Below are 14,308 nucleotides of genomic sequence, written 5' to 3'. Positions count from 1 at the left end.
TAATATGATTATGTTGTAGATGACACAAGCATTTAGCTCTTCTTTTTCATATTATCTTTTAATTATTATTTTCTATCTCTTAGAAGAAAAAAAATTTGTTGCTACAGATCTACATCAAATCTTAGGATATAGTAGGCATTATTGTGGCTGGAATAGAATGAATGAATGGAGCAAATAGATGAGAAAGAGAAGAATTCAGCAACAGTAGCACATTGCTTCATGAAAACAAAATACTCCAACAATGCAGGACTGGAGGAGGCAGTGAAACCACATTGACCTACCCCTGCCTAATTATAATCTGAAGAAAAAGACTACAAAATAAATCAACAAGGTATCTCACTCTCTCCTAGGAATTTCTCTCTCTCTCTCTCTCTCTCACAAGCTCGTCACACTTAGACCACAGCAGGCATGTCTTTAAGCCATGGATCCAGTGGCTTGCCGATAGAGAAGACGATGAAGCCAATCTTCCTTAGTTTCTGCGGGTCGATCACGTTGCGCCCGTCGAAGATGAACGCCGGCTTCTGCATGTTCTCGTAGATCTTCACGTAGTCCAGCTTCCTGAACTCGTCCCACTCGGTCAAGATGCAGACGCCGTGCGCCCCCTTGGTAGCCTCGTACGCGTCCCAGGTGACGGTCACCTGCTTCACCGCCGTCGGGCTCGTAGGCTGCAGGTGCACCGGGTGGTCCCAGTCGAACTTCTTCAGCGCCAGGTCGCGCTGGATCTGCTCCTCGCTCACCTGCGGGTCGTAGATGCTGATCTTGGCCTTGTCGCCCAGCAGCCCCTTGCAGACGTCGATGGCCGGCGTCTCCCTCGTGTCGCCAGTGTCCTTCTTGAACGCGAATCCCAGCACCGCGATCTTCTTCTCCGACACGGTGTTGAACATGGAGGAGACGACTCGGTTCACGAAGCGGCTCTTCTGGTAGTCGTTCACTTTGATCACGTCCTTCCAGTAGCTGGCCACCTCGGGGAGGCCATTGCACTCGCAGATGTACACCAGGCTGAGAATGTCCTTCTGGAAGCAGGAGCCACCGAACCCGACGCTGGCGCTCAAGAACTTAGGTCCGATCCTGGTGTCCTTCCCCACGGAGTATGCCACCTCGGCCACGTCCGCCCCGGTGGCTTCGCAGAGCGCTGATATCGCGTTCACCGACGAGATCCGCTGCGCCAGGAACGCGTTGGCAGCCAGCTTGGAGAGCTCGGCGGACCACAGATTGGTCGTGATGATCCTGTCCTCCGGGACCCAGTTGGCGTACACCTGCTTCAGCGCTTGCACCGCCTTCTTCCCCTCCGGCGTCTCGCGACCGCCGATGAGAACCCGGTCGGGGTTGAACAGGTCCTGGATAGCCGTTCCCTCCGCGAGGAACTCCGGGTTGGACAGGATCTGGAAGTTGATCCCTTTGCTGTTGTGGATCAAGATCTTCTCTATCGCCTCGGCGGTCTTGACGGGGACGGTGGACTTCTCGACTACGATCTTGTCGGACTTGGCGACGTCGGCTATCATGCGAGCTGCGCTCTCCCAGTAGGTGAGGTCGGCAGCCATGCCGGCGCCGAGGCCGCGGGTCTTCGTAGGCGTGTTGACCGACACGAAGACGATGTCGGCCTGGCCGATGTGCTTCTCGATCTCTGTGCTGAAGAAGAGGTTGCGCCCCCTGCATTTCTTCACCACGTCGTCAAGGCCTGGTTCGTAGATGGGGAGCTGGTCGCTGTTCCATGCCGCGATGCGAGCTACCGAGATATCGACAACCACCACCTCAACCGAGGGGCACTTCAGCGCGATGACGGCCATGGTTGGCCCGCCGACGTAACCCGCTCCGAGGCAGCAGATCTTCACCATCTTTAGCTTTTGCGCAGTCTGAAATCATCATACGATCGAGCATAAAACAAAGGAAACATTAGAAGACAGTATAAGATCAAACACACCACACCTCTCAACAATTATAGATTCAGTACATGACAATAAAAGAATCCAAATCTGAGAAGAACCAAATCCTTGCAGAAACAACAGCTAAAAAGATGAGAAGAGCAACAGGGAAAAGATCAATATTTGTGTGGGCATCTTATTAGTACGAGATCTCTTTGTCTTCCTTAGATTCCCTCCATCTAAAGTTGGCTGGATAAAAGAGGTGAAATTTTCATCAAAATCATAGAACTACCTTTTTTGTGAAGGGAGGAGTGCAAGAATCAAACACCTTTTAAATTGGAGGAAATGTCTAAGTAGCATCCAGTAAAATGTTAAGCTGGAGTTATAGGTAGTGATGCTGAACGCTGAGGACGCGGTCCATGGAACCTACAATTGAGGAAGACCCATTCCATTGCCGAAGTTATACACCTCCACCACATCAAAGATCTGCAGGATGTATAACTAGGAGTAATCAACGGAGTAAATTGAATCAGATCCTTGAAACGCCAGTTCTTGTGATCTCATGTTTAGATTTACTTCTTGTGATCTTATTTGTAATAAGCTGTAGAAGAAGGCACCTAAGGAGAAGCAGGAACACGGTCAAGCAAAAAGATGCTGTATCATCTGATGAGGGTAATAATGGCGACATGATGCGCCACGACGTCAACCACGCCTGGACGACACTCTGCCTAAAGAGGGCAATAATGCCGATACGATGTGCGCTGACATCACCCGCTCTCAGACAACGACTTCATCGTTGTCTAACCCAACATGCTTGGCTGAGGCAGAGGAGAACGACGACCGAGGCACGCCCATGCCCTGCGGCAATTCGGTTTTTCACGCAACGCCAACAACAATGTCAGACACCATCAGATATACGACCCTGCCTCCTGCAGGCAGACATATCAGGTAACACTAAACTTCCCTATAAATACCCCCGAGTTCTAAACGATGAGGGGAGGAGAAGAAACAGACAGAAGAACATACCACTTCCCATCACTAACTTGATCGTCGGAGGGGTCGGGCCGAGCTTCCGACCCGACCTGTGTACAGGTACAAGGACGGGGTTACTTCTTCCCGGCGCTATGGAAAAGCTTCCCTCCTGACGCAACGTCCTGACCGAACGACCGTAATCGGCCACCTCAGCGCTCAAGGAACGCCGTACGAGATCCCCGCCCATTCGGACCCGAACCAAGCCGTGTTGGCCCCGAGGTCACGACATAAAGTTGTTTACACTAACAGATTGACGCTAGAAGGAGGGCTCGGAATGTTGGGTGATCACCCGAGCGGCTTAGATGAGCCCACGGTTGAGAGGTCACACCCGACCGAAGCCTCGGGGGAACATCCCTCGCATGGAGACCATCGTGACGAACACCCCGCCACGACCTCTGAACGATATTGGCGAATATTCAACGACCCGGGCTTGTCGTCGCCTGACGGCGCTCTAGCCGACTCAACGCCCGTGTCACCCAAGGCCTTTCAGGACCTCACCCGTCAAGTTCGAGCTCTGATGGAAATGGTGCAAACCATTATCCCGCTCGTTTCTCATCCGGCGCACCCGCCCGCGATCGAACCACTGCGACAATGCGAGGCGCCCGTTCGGGCCCACGTGACACTACCAGAGCCCCCCACTTCGCCTCGGGTTTGACCGGCCCCACTCGGGGATCCAGCGATGGCAAACCCGAGCGGTCGCCCGGAACCCGAGGAACTCTCTTCGGACTCTCTACGGGCCCAGTTACGCTTCGTCAGCCAGTGACTCGATGAGGTCCAGAAAGAGGTTCGTAGGTCCAAGGGAGAGCTTGGGGAGGACCCACACCGAGGGTCCCCCTTCTCACCCGAGATACGGGATCTGACAGTCCCCCCGGACTTCCATCTCCCCTCTCTAGACGCTTACCATGGCTCCACTGACCCAGCGGACCATGTAGCTGCTTTTCGCGCCCAAATAGCGCTATACGGAACCTCTGATGCCCTGATGTGCAGAGCGTTTCCTACCACTCTAAGAGGGCCGGCCCACTCATGGTATGGCGGCTTGAAGACCGGAACGATTGCTTCCTTCAGCTAGCTCACCAATGACTTCGAGCTCCACTTCGTAGCCTATGCACGGCCAAAGCCCTCTGCGGCACTGCTCCTCGGACTCAAACAAAGGGAGGATGAGCCCCTCTCGCACTTTGTGGATCGCTTTGCCACGCAAATCCGGGGCTTGCCGGACACTCACCCCTCTCTGTTAGTGCAGACGTTTGTTATAGGCCTGCGACCTTCCAGATTCCTCTAGTCCCTCGCGGAGCGACCTCACACTACGGTGCCAGAGATGCTCCAACGGGCTAATCGGTACATCGCAGCCGAAGCTTGGGCGGCCATGAGGAGAAGGGACGACCTCTGACCGTGGGCTCTATAAGAGAGGCCAAGCATCCGTGGTAGCTATCGGATGTAGTCCTCATGGAAAGAAATCCAAGCCCTGCCTCAGTCTATTCTGAGCGAAGGTTCAGTATCTACCTAACCCCCTCTCGGCTCGCGGTTGGCCCCGGCTTAAACCCTTCTGAATCTACACGACTCGGCCGAAGACTGCCCAAGTCCACCTCAGCACGGCCTGCCCGCCTGAGTCACGTCCCTCGGACATAGACTGCCCGAGTCTACCTCAGTGCGGCCTGCCCGCCTGAGTCACATCCTTTGGCCTTTGCCAGATCCTTCAGACATAGACTGCCCGAAACCACCTCAGCGTAGCCTGCCCGCTTGAGTCACATCCTTTGGCCTTTATCAGGGCCCCTCGACCCGAGCCTCATCCCTCGGCCGTAGACTGCCGAGCTCCCCTCAGGGCGGCCTTCCCGTCCTAGCCTCATCCCTTGGCCGTAGACTGCCGAGCTCCCCTCAGAGCGGCCTTCCCGTTCGAGCCTCATCCCTCAACCGCATGACGCCGGAGACCACACCTGCGCGGTCTGCCCGCCTGCGTCGTGCTACTCGGTCGCATGACGCTCGAGACCATGCCTGCGCGGTCTGCCCGCCTGCGTCGTGCTACTCGACCGCATGACGCTCGAGACCACGCCTGCGCGGTCTGCCCGCCTACATCGTGCTACTCGATCGCATGACGCTCGAGACCACACCTGCGCGGTCTGCCCGCCTGCGTCGTGCTCCTCGGCCGCATGATGCCTGAGACTACACCTGCGCGGCCTGCCCGCCTGCATCATGCTCCTCGACCTCATGCTCCCCGAGACACACCTGCGCGGCCAGCCCGCTTGTGTCGTGCTCCTCGGCTCCATGTTCCTGAGACACACCTGCGCGGCCAGCCCGCCTGCATCGTGCTCCTCGACTCCATGTTCCCGAGACACACCTGCGTGGCCAGCTCACATGCGTTGTGCTCCTCGACGTCATCTTCCCGAGACACACCTGCGCGGCCTGCCCGCCTGCGTCGTGCTCCTCGGCCCCATGCTCCTCGGGACACACCTACGTGGCCAGCTCGCCTGCGTCGTGCTCCTCGGCTCCATGCTCCCCGAGACACACCTGCGCGGCCTGCCCGCCTGCGTCGTGCTCCTCGACCCCATGCTCCCAGGGACACACTTGCGCGGCCAGCCCGCCTGCGTCGTGCTCCTCGACTCCATGCTCCCCGAGACACACCTGCGCGGCCAGCCCGCCTGCATCGTGCTCCTCGGCTTCATGCTCCCCGAGACCATACCTGCGCGGCCAACCCGCCTGCGTCGTGCTCCTCGGCGTGGCCTGCCCACCTGAGACGTGCTCCTCGGCCCCATGCCGCCCGAGACGTGCTCGACCTCATGTCGCCTGAAACTACCACGTACTGGAGGCTGAAGCCATGCCTCGGACTCCCCCTTTTGCAACAACCGACGCATAGCTTCTTTCGGGGGGGGGGGAGAATATGATGAGGGTAATAATGGCGACATGACGCGCCACGACATCAGCCACGCCTGGACGACACTCTGCCCAAAGAGGGCAATAATGCCGACGTGATGTGCGCTGATGTCACCCGCTCTCAGACAACGACTTCATCGTTGTCTGACCCAACATGCTTGGCCGAGGCAGAGGAGAACGACGACCGAGGCACGCCCATGCCCTACGGCAGTTCAGTTCTTCACGCAACGCTAACGGCAATGTCAGACGCTATCAGATGTACGACCCTGCGTCCTGCAGGCAGACACATCAGGTAACACTAAACTTCCCTATAAATACCCCCGAGTTCTAAACAATGAGGGGAGAGGAAGAAACAGACAGAAGAACATACCACTTCCCATCACTAACTTGATCGTCGAAGGGGTTGGGCCGAGCTTTCGACCCGACCTGTGTGCAGGTACAAGGACGAGGTTACTTCTTCCTGGCGCTGCGGAAAAGCTTCCCTCCCGACGTAACGTCCCGACCGGACTACCGTAATCGGCCACCTCAACGATCTCAAGGAACGCCGTACGAGATCCCCGCCCATTCGGACCCGAACCAAGCCGTGTTGGCCCCGAGGTCACGGCATAAAGTTGTTTACACTAACATTATCCATCTACAAGAACGTGCTAATGCAACCATGGTATTTGTGATTATGATGGACTTGAGTCGCGTTATGAAGCAGCGCGCCAATAAGATACCGTTGGATTGTAACGAACCGATATGATACATTATAACGGTCGTTATTTGGGATGAAGGCAACAAACGAATTGGAGGTTCGGGCACTTCTCTGCCCTCCCGGATCGTGATGGTGAACAGAAGCTTCGTTGGGCTCGTCGGCCAGTGGCGCCACCTGCTCCCTTCATCCCCTTGTTCGAGCAATCCGCCTCCACGGAGGTCGTCCGGTCCAAGGTGATAGGGACAATAATGGCAACATGACGTGTCACAACGTCAATCTCACCTGGTAGCCACTCTGCCCAAGGAAGAGAGCTATAATGATGACTCGACACGTCCTACCGTCATCCCCTGCAGACAACGACTTCATCACTGTCTGACCCCGCGAGCTGGACGAAGGCAGAGGAGGACGACGACCGACCCTCGCCCATACCCTACGGCGAGTCGGTTCCCCACGCAACGTCAATAGCAAGGTCAGACGCCATCAGAGGTACGATCCTACCTCCCACAGGCAGGACCATCAGGTAACACTAAACTACCCTATAAATACTCCCGAGTTCTAAGCAGGGAGGGGGACGGACACCCAACACTGGCACGGAGGCATCTCTTCCTCCAAAACCCTCTTCACATCGCTAACTTGATCGTCAGAGGGGTTGAGCCGAGCTTCCAACCCGACCTGTGTGCAGGAACGAAGGCAGGGTCGTACCTCCCCGAAGAAGCGGTCAGACTTAATCCCCGTGCCACCCTCCCATCCGAACCATCGCGACAGACCACCCCGGCTGTACCGAGGAGCGCCATGCCGGATCCCCGCGCATTCGGACCCGAACCAAGCCGTGTCGGCCCCGAGGCCACGGCATACAGTTGTTTCCCGCAACATTTTGGCGCTAGAAGGAGGGTCCGAATGTCAAACAATCAGCAGATCCACTTTGGCAAACCTGCAGCCATAGGGTCGCGCCCGGTCAACACCCCAGAAGAACATCCCCTACGGGATGGACCCCGTGACAAGCGTCCTTCCATGACATCGGAGCGCTATTGGCGGCTGTTCAACGACCCAAGCTTGTCACCACCCGACGTCCCCGTTGGTCCCTCACCCGTTTCGCCCGAAGCCTTCCACGATCTTGCTCACCAAGTCCGAGCGCTGGCGAGCATGATGCAGACTATCATCCCGCTCGTCTCCCAGCCGACGCCCCCGCAGGTAACCCAGCCTTCGCAACAGCGTGAGCCCCAAGTCCGGACGCGTGTGCCGCTCCCCGAGCCCCCGGCCTCGCCTCGGAACCGAACGACCCAGCTCGTAGACCGAGAGGCGGAAGACATGTCGAGCCTTCCAGAGCCTGAGGTACCGCCCGCGGACTCGACCAACGCCCTGCGAGCCCAGTTGCGTCTCTTCAATCGATGCCTTGATGAAGTACAGCAGGAGGTTCGCAGGACAAAGGGGGAGCTTGGGGCAGACGGATACCAAGGATCACCGTTTGCACCTGAAATACAGGATCAAGTGATTCCACCACACTTCCGGCTCCCATCCCTCGACACCTATGACGGCGCCGCTGACCCCGCGGATCACGTGGCGGCGTTTCGCGCCCAAATGGCGCTATATGGGACTTCTGACGCATTGATGTGCAGGGCGTTCCCGACGACCCTGAGGGGACCAGCCCGAGCATTGTACAGTGGCATGAAAATAGGGACCATCTCTTCCTTCGACCAGCTCGCTCGAGATTTCGAGCTCAATTTCCTGGCCTACGCCCGTCCGAAGCCGTCCGTGGCGTTGCTCCTCGGACTCCACCAAAGAGAGGACGAGCCCCTCTCCCACTTCGTAAATCGTTTTACAATGCAGATCCTAGGACTCTCAAATGCTCACCCTTCTCTATTGATGTAGGCGTTCATGATAGGCCTGCGACCCTCCAGGTTCTTCTGGTCTCTGGTGGAGCGACCCCCCACGACGGTGCCCGAGATGCTCTAGCGGGCGAGCCAGTTTGTTGCCGCGGAGACCTGGATGGCCAGGAGGCACGAGGAGCACAAAGGGTCAAGGCGGAGCCGCCCCGGCCGTAGCAACCCGCTACGTCTCGGCGCAGGTTGGACAGATCCAACCCGCCGACATCGAGGCCCCCTCTCCCGGCCTTGAACTCATCCCGGATGGAAATATTCCTCCACATAAGTGAAAAGGGATTGCTCAAAGAACCTTACCCGATGAGTAATTCGCGGGCGCTGGCGGACCAGTCAAAGTACTACCGTTTCCACAGGCAACATGGGCATGACACCGAGCAGTGTCGGGAGCTAAAGAGGCAGATCAAGGAGCTCATTCGTAGGGGACACCTCGGTCAGTACCTCCGGTCGGACAGTGAGCCTTCACCACGCCCGGAGGGTCCCATCGAACGACACATCGACATAATAATGGGCGGCCTCGCATCTGGCGGGGATTCCATGACCGGAAGAAAGGCGTCTGCCAGAGCCGCTCCGGCCGAAGCTCCCAGGCATGGGCCCGAGCCCAACAACACCTTCCCGGCCCAGGTCCTCCAACAAGTCGAGCACGATGACGCGCTCGTGATATCGGCCAGAATAGCCAATGCGCAAGTAAGGAGGATCATGGTCGATACCGGGAGCTCGGCCGACATACTCTACTTCGACGCCTTCCAAAAGCTCGGCTTGCCCAGAGATAGCATGAAGCCAATCCTCTCGGCACTCACCGGATTCACCGGTGATTCAATCTCACCGCTAGGGGCGATCACTTTACCATTGACCCTAAGAGCACCGCCGAAGTCAAAGACAATGATGACCACCTTCATGGTAATCGACCTCCCCGCTGCATATAACGCCATCCTCGGCCGGCCAACCCTCAACAAAATCAAAGCTGTTGTCTCGACCAACTACCAAACGGTGAAGTTCCCGACCCACGCTGGGATAGGAGAAGTCGTAGGAAGTCCCCGGGAATCCAAGCGCTGCTACCTGACCGCCGTCTCGCTACACAAGAGGGCCAAGGTCGAACCACCGTTGGCGGACCCCCGAGAGGCAAAGAAGCCAGCCTCACATCCTGAGCCGGGAGGGTCCACTACGGATGTGCCGCTGCAAGAAAGTCGGCCTGAGCAGACGGTTAGGATCGGGTCGGAACTACCCGAACAAGAACGAAGACAGCTCGTCGGCCTCCTATAGAAGAATGCCGACGTCTTCGCTTGGTCGCCCTCTGACATGACGGGCGTCGACCCAGGGGTGGCGCAGCACCACCTCAACATCTCACCCGACGCCTGCCCGGTAAAACAAAAACCTAGACGGCAGGCCCCTGACCGGCAGCTAGTCATACGGGAAGAAGTGGGCCGACTTCTGGCGGCGGACTTCATAGAAGAAGCTAGGTACCCACAATGGTTATCCAATGTAGTCCTCGTCAAAAAAACTAATGAAAGCTGGAGGATGTGCGTTGATTATACCTGTCTCAACGATGCATGCCCGAAGGATTGCTACCCCCTTCCAAAAGTCGACCAATTGGTCGATGCCACGGCCGGACATGCCCGCCTCTCGTTCATGGATGCCTTCTCGGGGTACAATCAGATCAAAATGGCACCCGAAGACCGAGAACACACGGCCTTCCTCACCGATCGAGGGGCCTACTTGTACAAGGTCATGCCCTTCGGATTGAAGAACGCGCGGGGCTACATACCAGAGAACAGTAAACAAGATGTTCGCCCACTAGATCGGGCGGAACATGGAAGTCTACGTCGACGACATGATCGTCAAAAGCCAAGAGGCGGGGCCCACCTGACCGATCTGGCCGAGGCGTTCGCCACGCTGCGCAGATATGGCATGAGGCTCAACCCCGCGAAGTGCGCCTTCGGCGTTACGTCAGGAAAGTTCCTCGGATTCATCATACACGAAAGAGGAATTTACGCCAATCCGGAGAAAGTCTAGGCGATAATCAATATGCAGTCGCCTCGGACGATCAAAGACCTATAACGCCTTAACGGGAGGCTTGTCGCTATGTCCCGTTTCCTTGCCCGATCAGGTGATCGCTGCCTCCCCTTCTTCAGAGCATTGAAGAATCCGAAAAATTTCCAGTGGACGGGAGAATGCGAGGAAGCCCTCAACCAAGTGAAGCGGCACTTGGCCGACCTTCCCCGTCTCGCATCAGTCTCTCCGGGGGAGAAGCTAAGCATCTACCTGGCCGCCTCCCAGCACGCAGTCAGCTCCATCCTGGTCAAGGAAAATTCTGGCGAGCAGCTTCCCGTCTACTATGTCAGCCACGTCCTAAATGGGCCCGAGGAGCGATACCCACCAATCGAGAAGCTGGCACTTGCACTCGTGCTATCTGCACGGAAGCTACGTCCATACTTCTAGGCCCATCTGGTGAAGGTCGTTATTGACCAACCGCTTCGGCAAATTCTGTCCAAATTTGATGTTGCAGGACGTCTCCTCAAATGGGCGGTGGAGCTCGGCGAGCACGACATACAATACGCGCCAAGGGCCACTATCAAGGCCAAATCCGTGGCCGACTTCATCGCAGAACTAACCCAGATCGAGGATGAAGTCTCCAACAACCTCCCGAGGCCTGGGTCCTACACGTCGATGGATCGGCCAACTTAAAGGGCGCCGGCGCGGGGCTGGTGCTGCAAACTCCTGACGGGCGGACGTTCGAGCGTTCCCTCCGCTTCGGGTTCCAGGCCACCAACAATGAGGCAGAATCTGAGGCGCTCCTAGCAGGACTTAGGCTGGCCCTCGAGATGTAGGTGATCGCCATCCGCATCCTCACCGACTCTCAGCTGGTAGCCGAGCAACTCAGCGGAGGATACGAGGCTCGTGACCCAACCATGGCGAAGTACCTAGCACAGGTAAAGAACATAGCCGCCAAGTTTCCTCATTTTACGTTATCTAACGTCCCGAGGGGAGAAAATGAGTGTGCCGACACGCTAGCTAAACTGCCATCGAAGCCATCCTTCGAAGTCCGGCCCGAGATCGAGGAGCTACCTGCCCGCGCCATCGAAATCGCAGCCGTGACCTCGGGTGACGCTCCTACCTCCTAGATACAAGAATTGCTGCGCTTCAAACGGGACGGAACTCTTCCACCCGACGAAGCGTCGGCTCGGCGCCTGCGTCGCATGCATGCGTGGTATACCGAGGTGGGTGGACGTCTATTCAAGCGATCTTTTTCATACCCCCTCCTACGATGCTTGGAACCTGACGAAGCTCAGACGGTCCTGGCTGAGGTCCATGAGGGGACCTGCGGGGAACATGCTGGCGGGCGGACCCTGGCACACAAGATACTTCGCCAAGGCTACTACTGGTCGACCATGCGCCGGGACGCCAATACCCATGCGCAACGGTGCAACTCGTGTCAAGAACACGCCCGCATACCCCAATAGCCCGCGGTCCAGCTCACCCCCATCGACTGCGCATGGTCATTCACACAATGGGGTTTGGACCTCCTCGGCCCTTTCCCCCCGGCCTCGGGGCAGCGAAAATACATCGTCGTGGGCGTGGATTATTTCACAAAGTGGGTTGAGGTGGAACCACTAGCGACAATCACAGAGTAGCAAATAGAGAAATTCGTATGGAGGAACCTGGTGACTCGGTTTGGATTGCCCAAAACCATCATCACCGACAACGGGCCCCAGTTCGCCGGAAAAAGGTTCCGGGAGTTCTGCGCCAACCACGGCATCCAGCTACGGTTCAGCTCAGTGGCCTACCCTCAGACGAACGGGCTGGCCGAGGTAACCAATCGGTCCATCCTAGACGGGCTCAAAAGAAGGGTGTCCGTAGCTCGATTGGCTTGGACGGACGAACTCCCGAGCATCTTGTGGTCGCTACGCACCACTCCCAAGACCGCGACCGGAGAGTCCCCTTACAGCCTCGCGTTCGGAACTGAAGCTGTCCTACTGCCCGAAGTAGCCCTTGTCACCCTCCGGACAGGAGGATATAACGAGGAAGTCTCGAACGAAGGACTTTGAGCCAGCCTCGACCTGCTCGAGGAGCGACGCGCCGACGCACACCTAAAGGCCCTCTCTTATAAAAGGGCCGTCGCAAGGATCTACAACCGAAAGGTACGACCCCGACCCATCAAACTGGGCGACCTAGTCCTACGGAGGACCGAGATTAGCGATCCGACCCGGGCGCGCGGCAAGTTGGCTCCCAATTGGGAAGGCCCTTACCGGGTGATCGAAGTTGTCAGGGTAGGTAAATTTCGACTCGCGACGATGATGGGCCGCCCCTTGCCAAGGACTTCGAACGCGCAAAACCTCAAAAAATTCTTTCCGTGAGCGGAGACTCGACTAAGAGACAGAATTGTATCGCAACATCAGAAGACACGAGCAGACAAATTGGAGAAAGGGAGAAAAACCGCGTTCATTCGAAAAACCCATTACATGACCAAACTTCCAACAAGACAAAAAGAAAAAGTACAAATGCTTATTCAGGAGCATCGGGGCTGTCGTCAAAAGGCACCTCTTCCGGCATGTCGACGCCCATGTCCTCAGGAAAGGAGTCGAAGGGGTCTTCCGTGACGTCCAGGTCAGGATAGCGCCCCTTAAAGCGAGCAAGGGCAATCTGGTACCCGTATTCGTACGAGACCCGCCCAGTCCGAACAAGGCCAAGTTGAAAGCCCGAGGAACCTTCGTAGTCCTCGATCAATTTCTTGTCCTTTGTCGGCCTCTGACGGGCCTCGGCGTCAAGGGCCGCGGAAGCCTCTTGCGCCTCTGCGCGCGCCTCTTCTAGGTGGCGGATCAACTCCAGCGAATCCGCCCTCGCCGAGCGAGATTCGGCCATAGCCACCTTCAGGTGCGTCTGGAGCTCTGAGCTTCGCACCTCGGACGCCTGAAGCTTGGAACGAAGGTGCACTGCCTCAGCCTCCGAATCCGCGGCGCGCTGCTCAGCTACCGCAACCGCCTCAGGATCCCTCCCGGTGCGGAGCTCGTCCACCTACTTCCGGAGCTCCGCGTTTCGGCTACTCAGGGTGGCGATAACTCGCCCCGCGTCGCGGACATGGTCCATCAGCGCCGCGGCATAATGATTACCCTGTAGACAAACGAGTCAAAAAACTATCCGGGCACGCATAAATAAAAGGACCGGATAACGCTCTTCGCAGACTTGCCAAGGAGGGCCTCGGAGGACAACGTATACAAGTCCCGAGCTATGTCGGGATGAAGCCCCCCGCGGACGAACTCGACGGCAGAATCCCCTTCGGCCCACACCCGGCTGCCTCGGGTGAGGCCCTGCCAACGGGCCACCAGTGGATCGTAGGCCTTGCCTCGCGGGAGACTGCCCACCACCCGCATCTGGTAGGGTTCATCCTCCCCCCCCCCCCGTCGGCAGATGAGAAAGGTCACGGACGGAGGGCCCTCGAGGAGCCTCCACCGCGGCATCCCTACTGGTGCTCGCCTCGGAGCTTCCCCCAGTGTGGCCCGTCGGCGCAGTAACGACTTCCGCCGTTTGGACCGCGATCTCTCCAGAGGCTTCTCCCGAGGAAACCCTGGCCCTTTTCCGGGGAAGACCGGCCTCAATGTCCACCGGGGTCTCCCTCGAGCCGACCCTCGCCACGGACGGCGAACGGGACGATGCGGCCGATGAAGACCTCCTCCCGTGCACCGCATTAAGATTCACCATCTCTGCGAAGAAACAGAATTCGGTCAGAACGACAAAAAACATGAAGATCAACCACTACCCTCCTTGAGGCATACCTCGAGGCACCGGGCTAAGACCCGCCTCGACCAACCACCCCTCGGACATACTCCGGATAGCTTGTGAGGATGGGAGGATTTCTTTAAGCCTCCGGAGCTCTCGGCGCTCCGCGTCGTCCAGAGCCGGGGTAGCATTGTTTATCGTACGCGCCGCCCATCGGACCCCGAACCCCCAGTCCTCTGAGCGGCTGACGAAAAAGAAAC

General features: G+C 57.4%; 1 protein-coding gene across 2 annotated transcripts; it reads right to left on the bottom strand.

The window, feature by feature from the left end:
• Positions 1–361: 361 nt before the first annotated feature.
• On the bottom strand, positions 362–2,205 carry LOC135613593 (UDP-glucose 6-dehydrogenase 4-like). Of its 2 annotated transcripts, none has more exons than XM_065110621.1 (2): positions 2,155–2,205; positions 362–1,853 (listed from the first exon to the last, which is right to left on the bottom strand). In XM_065110621.1, the coding sequence occupies exon 2, from the start codon at positions 1,833–1,835 to the stop codon at positions 393–395; it is 1,443 nt and encodes a 480-aa protein (XP_064966693.1). In that variant the 5' UTR covers positions 1,836–1,853; positions 2,155–2,205; the 3' UTR covers positions 362–392. The 2 variants fall into 2 exon arrangements, with proteins under 2 accessions (XP_064966693.1, XP_064966692.1); XM_065110620.1 differs by lacking the exon at positions 2,155–2,205 and adding an exon at positions 1,952–2,148.
• Positions 2,206–14,308: the final 12,103 nt, after the last annotated feature.

This window comes from Musa acuminata, chromosome BXJ2-6 (genome assembly GCF_036884655.1).
Source record: "Musa acuminata AAA Group cultivar baxijiao chromosome BXJ2-6, Cavendish_Baxijiao_AAA, whole genome shotgun sequence".
NCBI lineage: Eukaryota > Viridiplantae > Streptophyta > Magnoliopsida > Zingiberales > Musaceae > Musa > Musa acuminata.
This window is presented reverse-complemented; position numbering and strand designations above follow the sequence as displayed.

Bases quoted from the DNA above. Each gene is read 5' to 3' on its own strand.
- LOC135613593 (XM_065110621.1), bottom strand. From the start codon at position 1,835: ATGGTGAAGATCTGCTGCCTCGGAGCGGGTTACGTCGGCGGGCCAACC.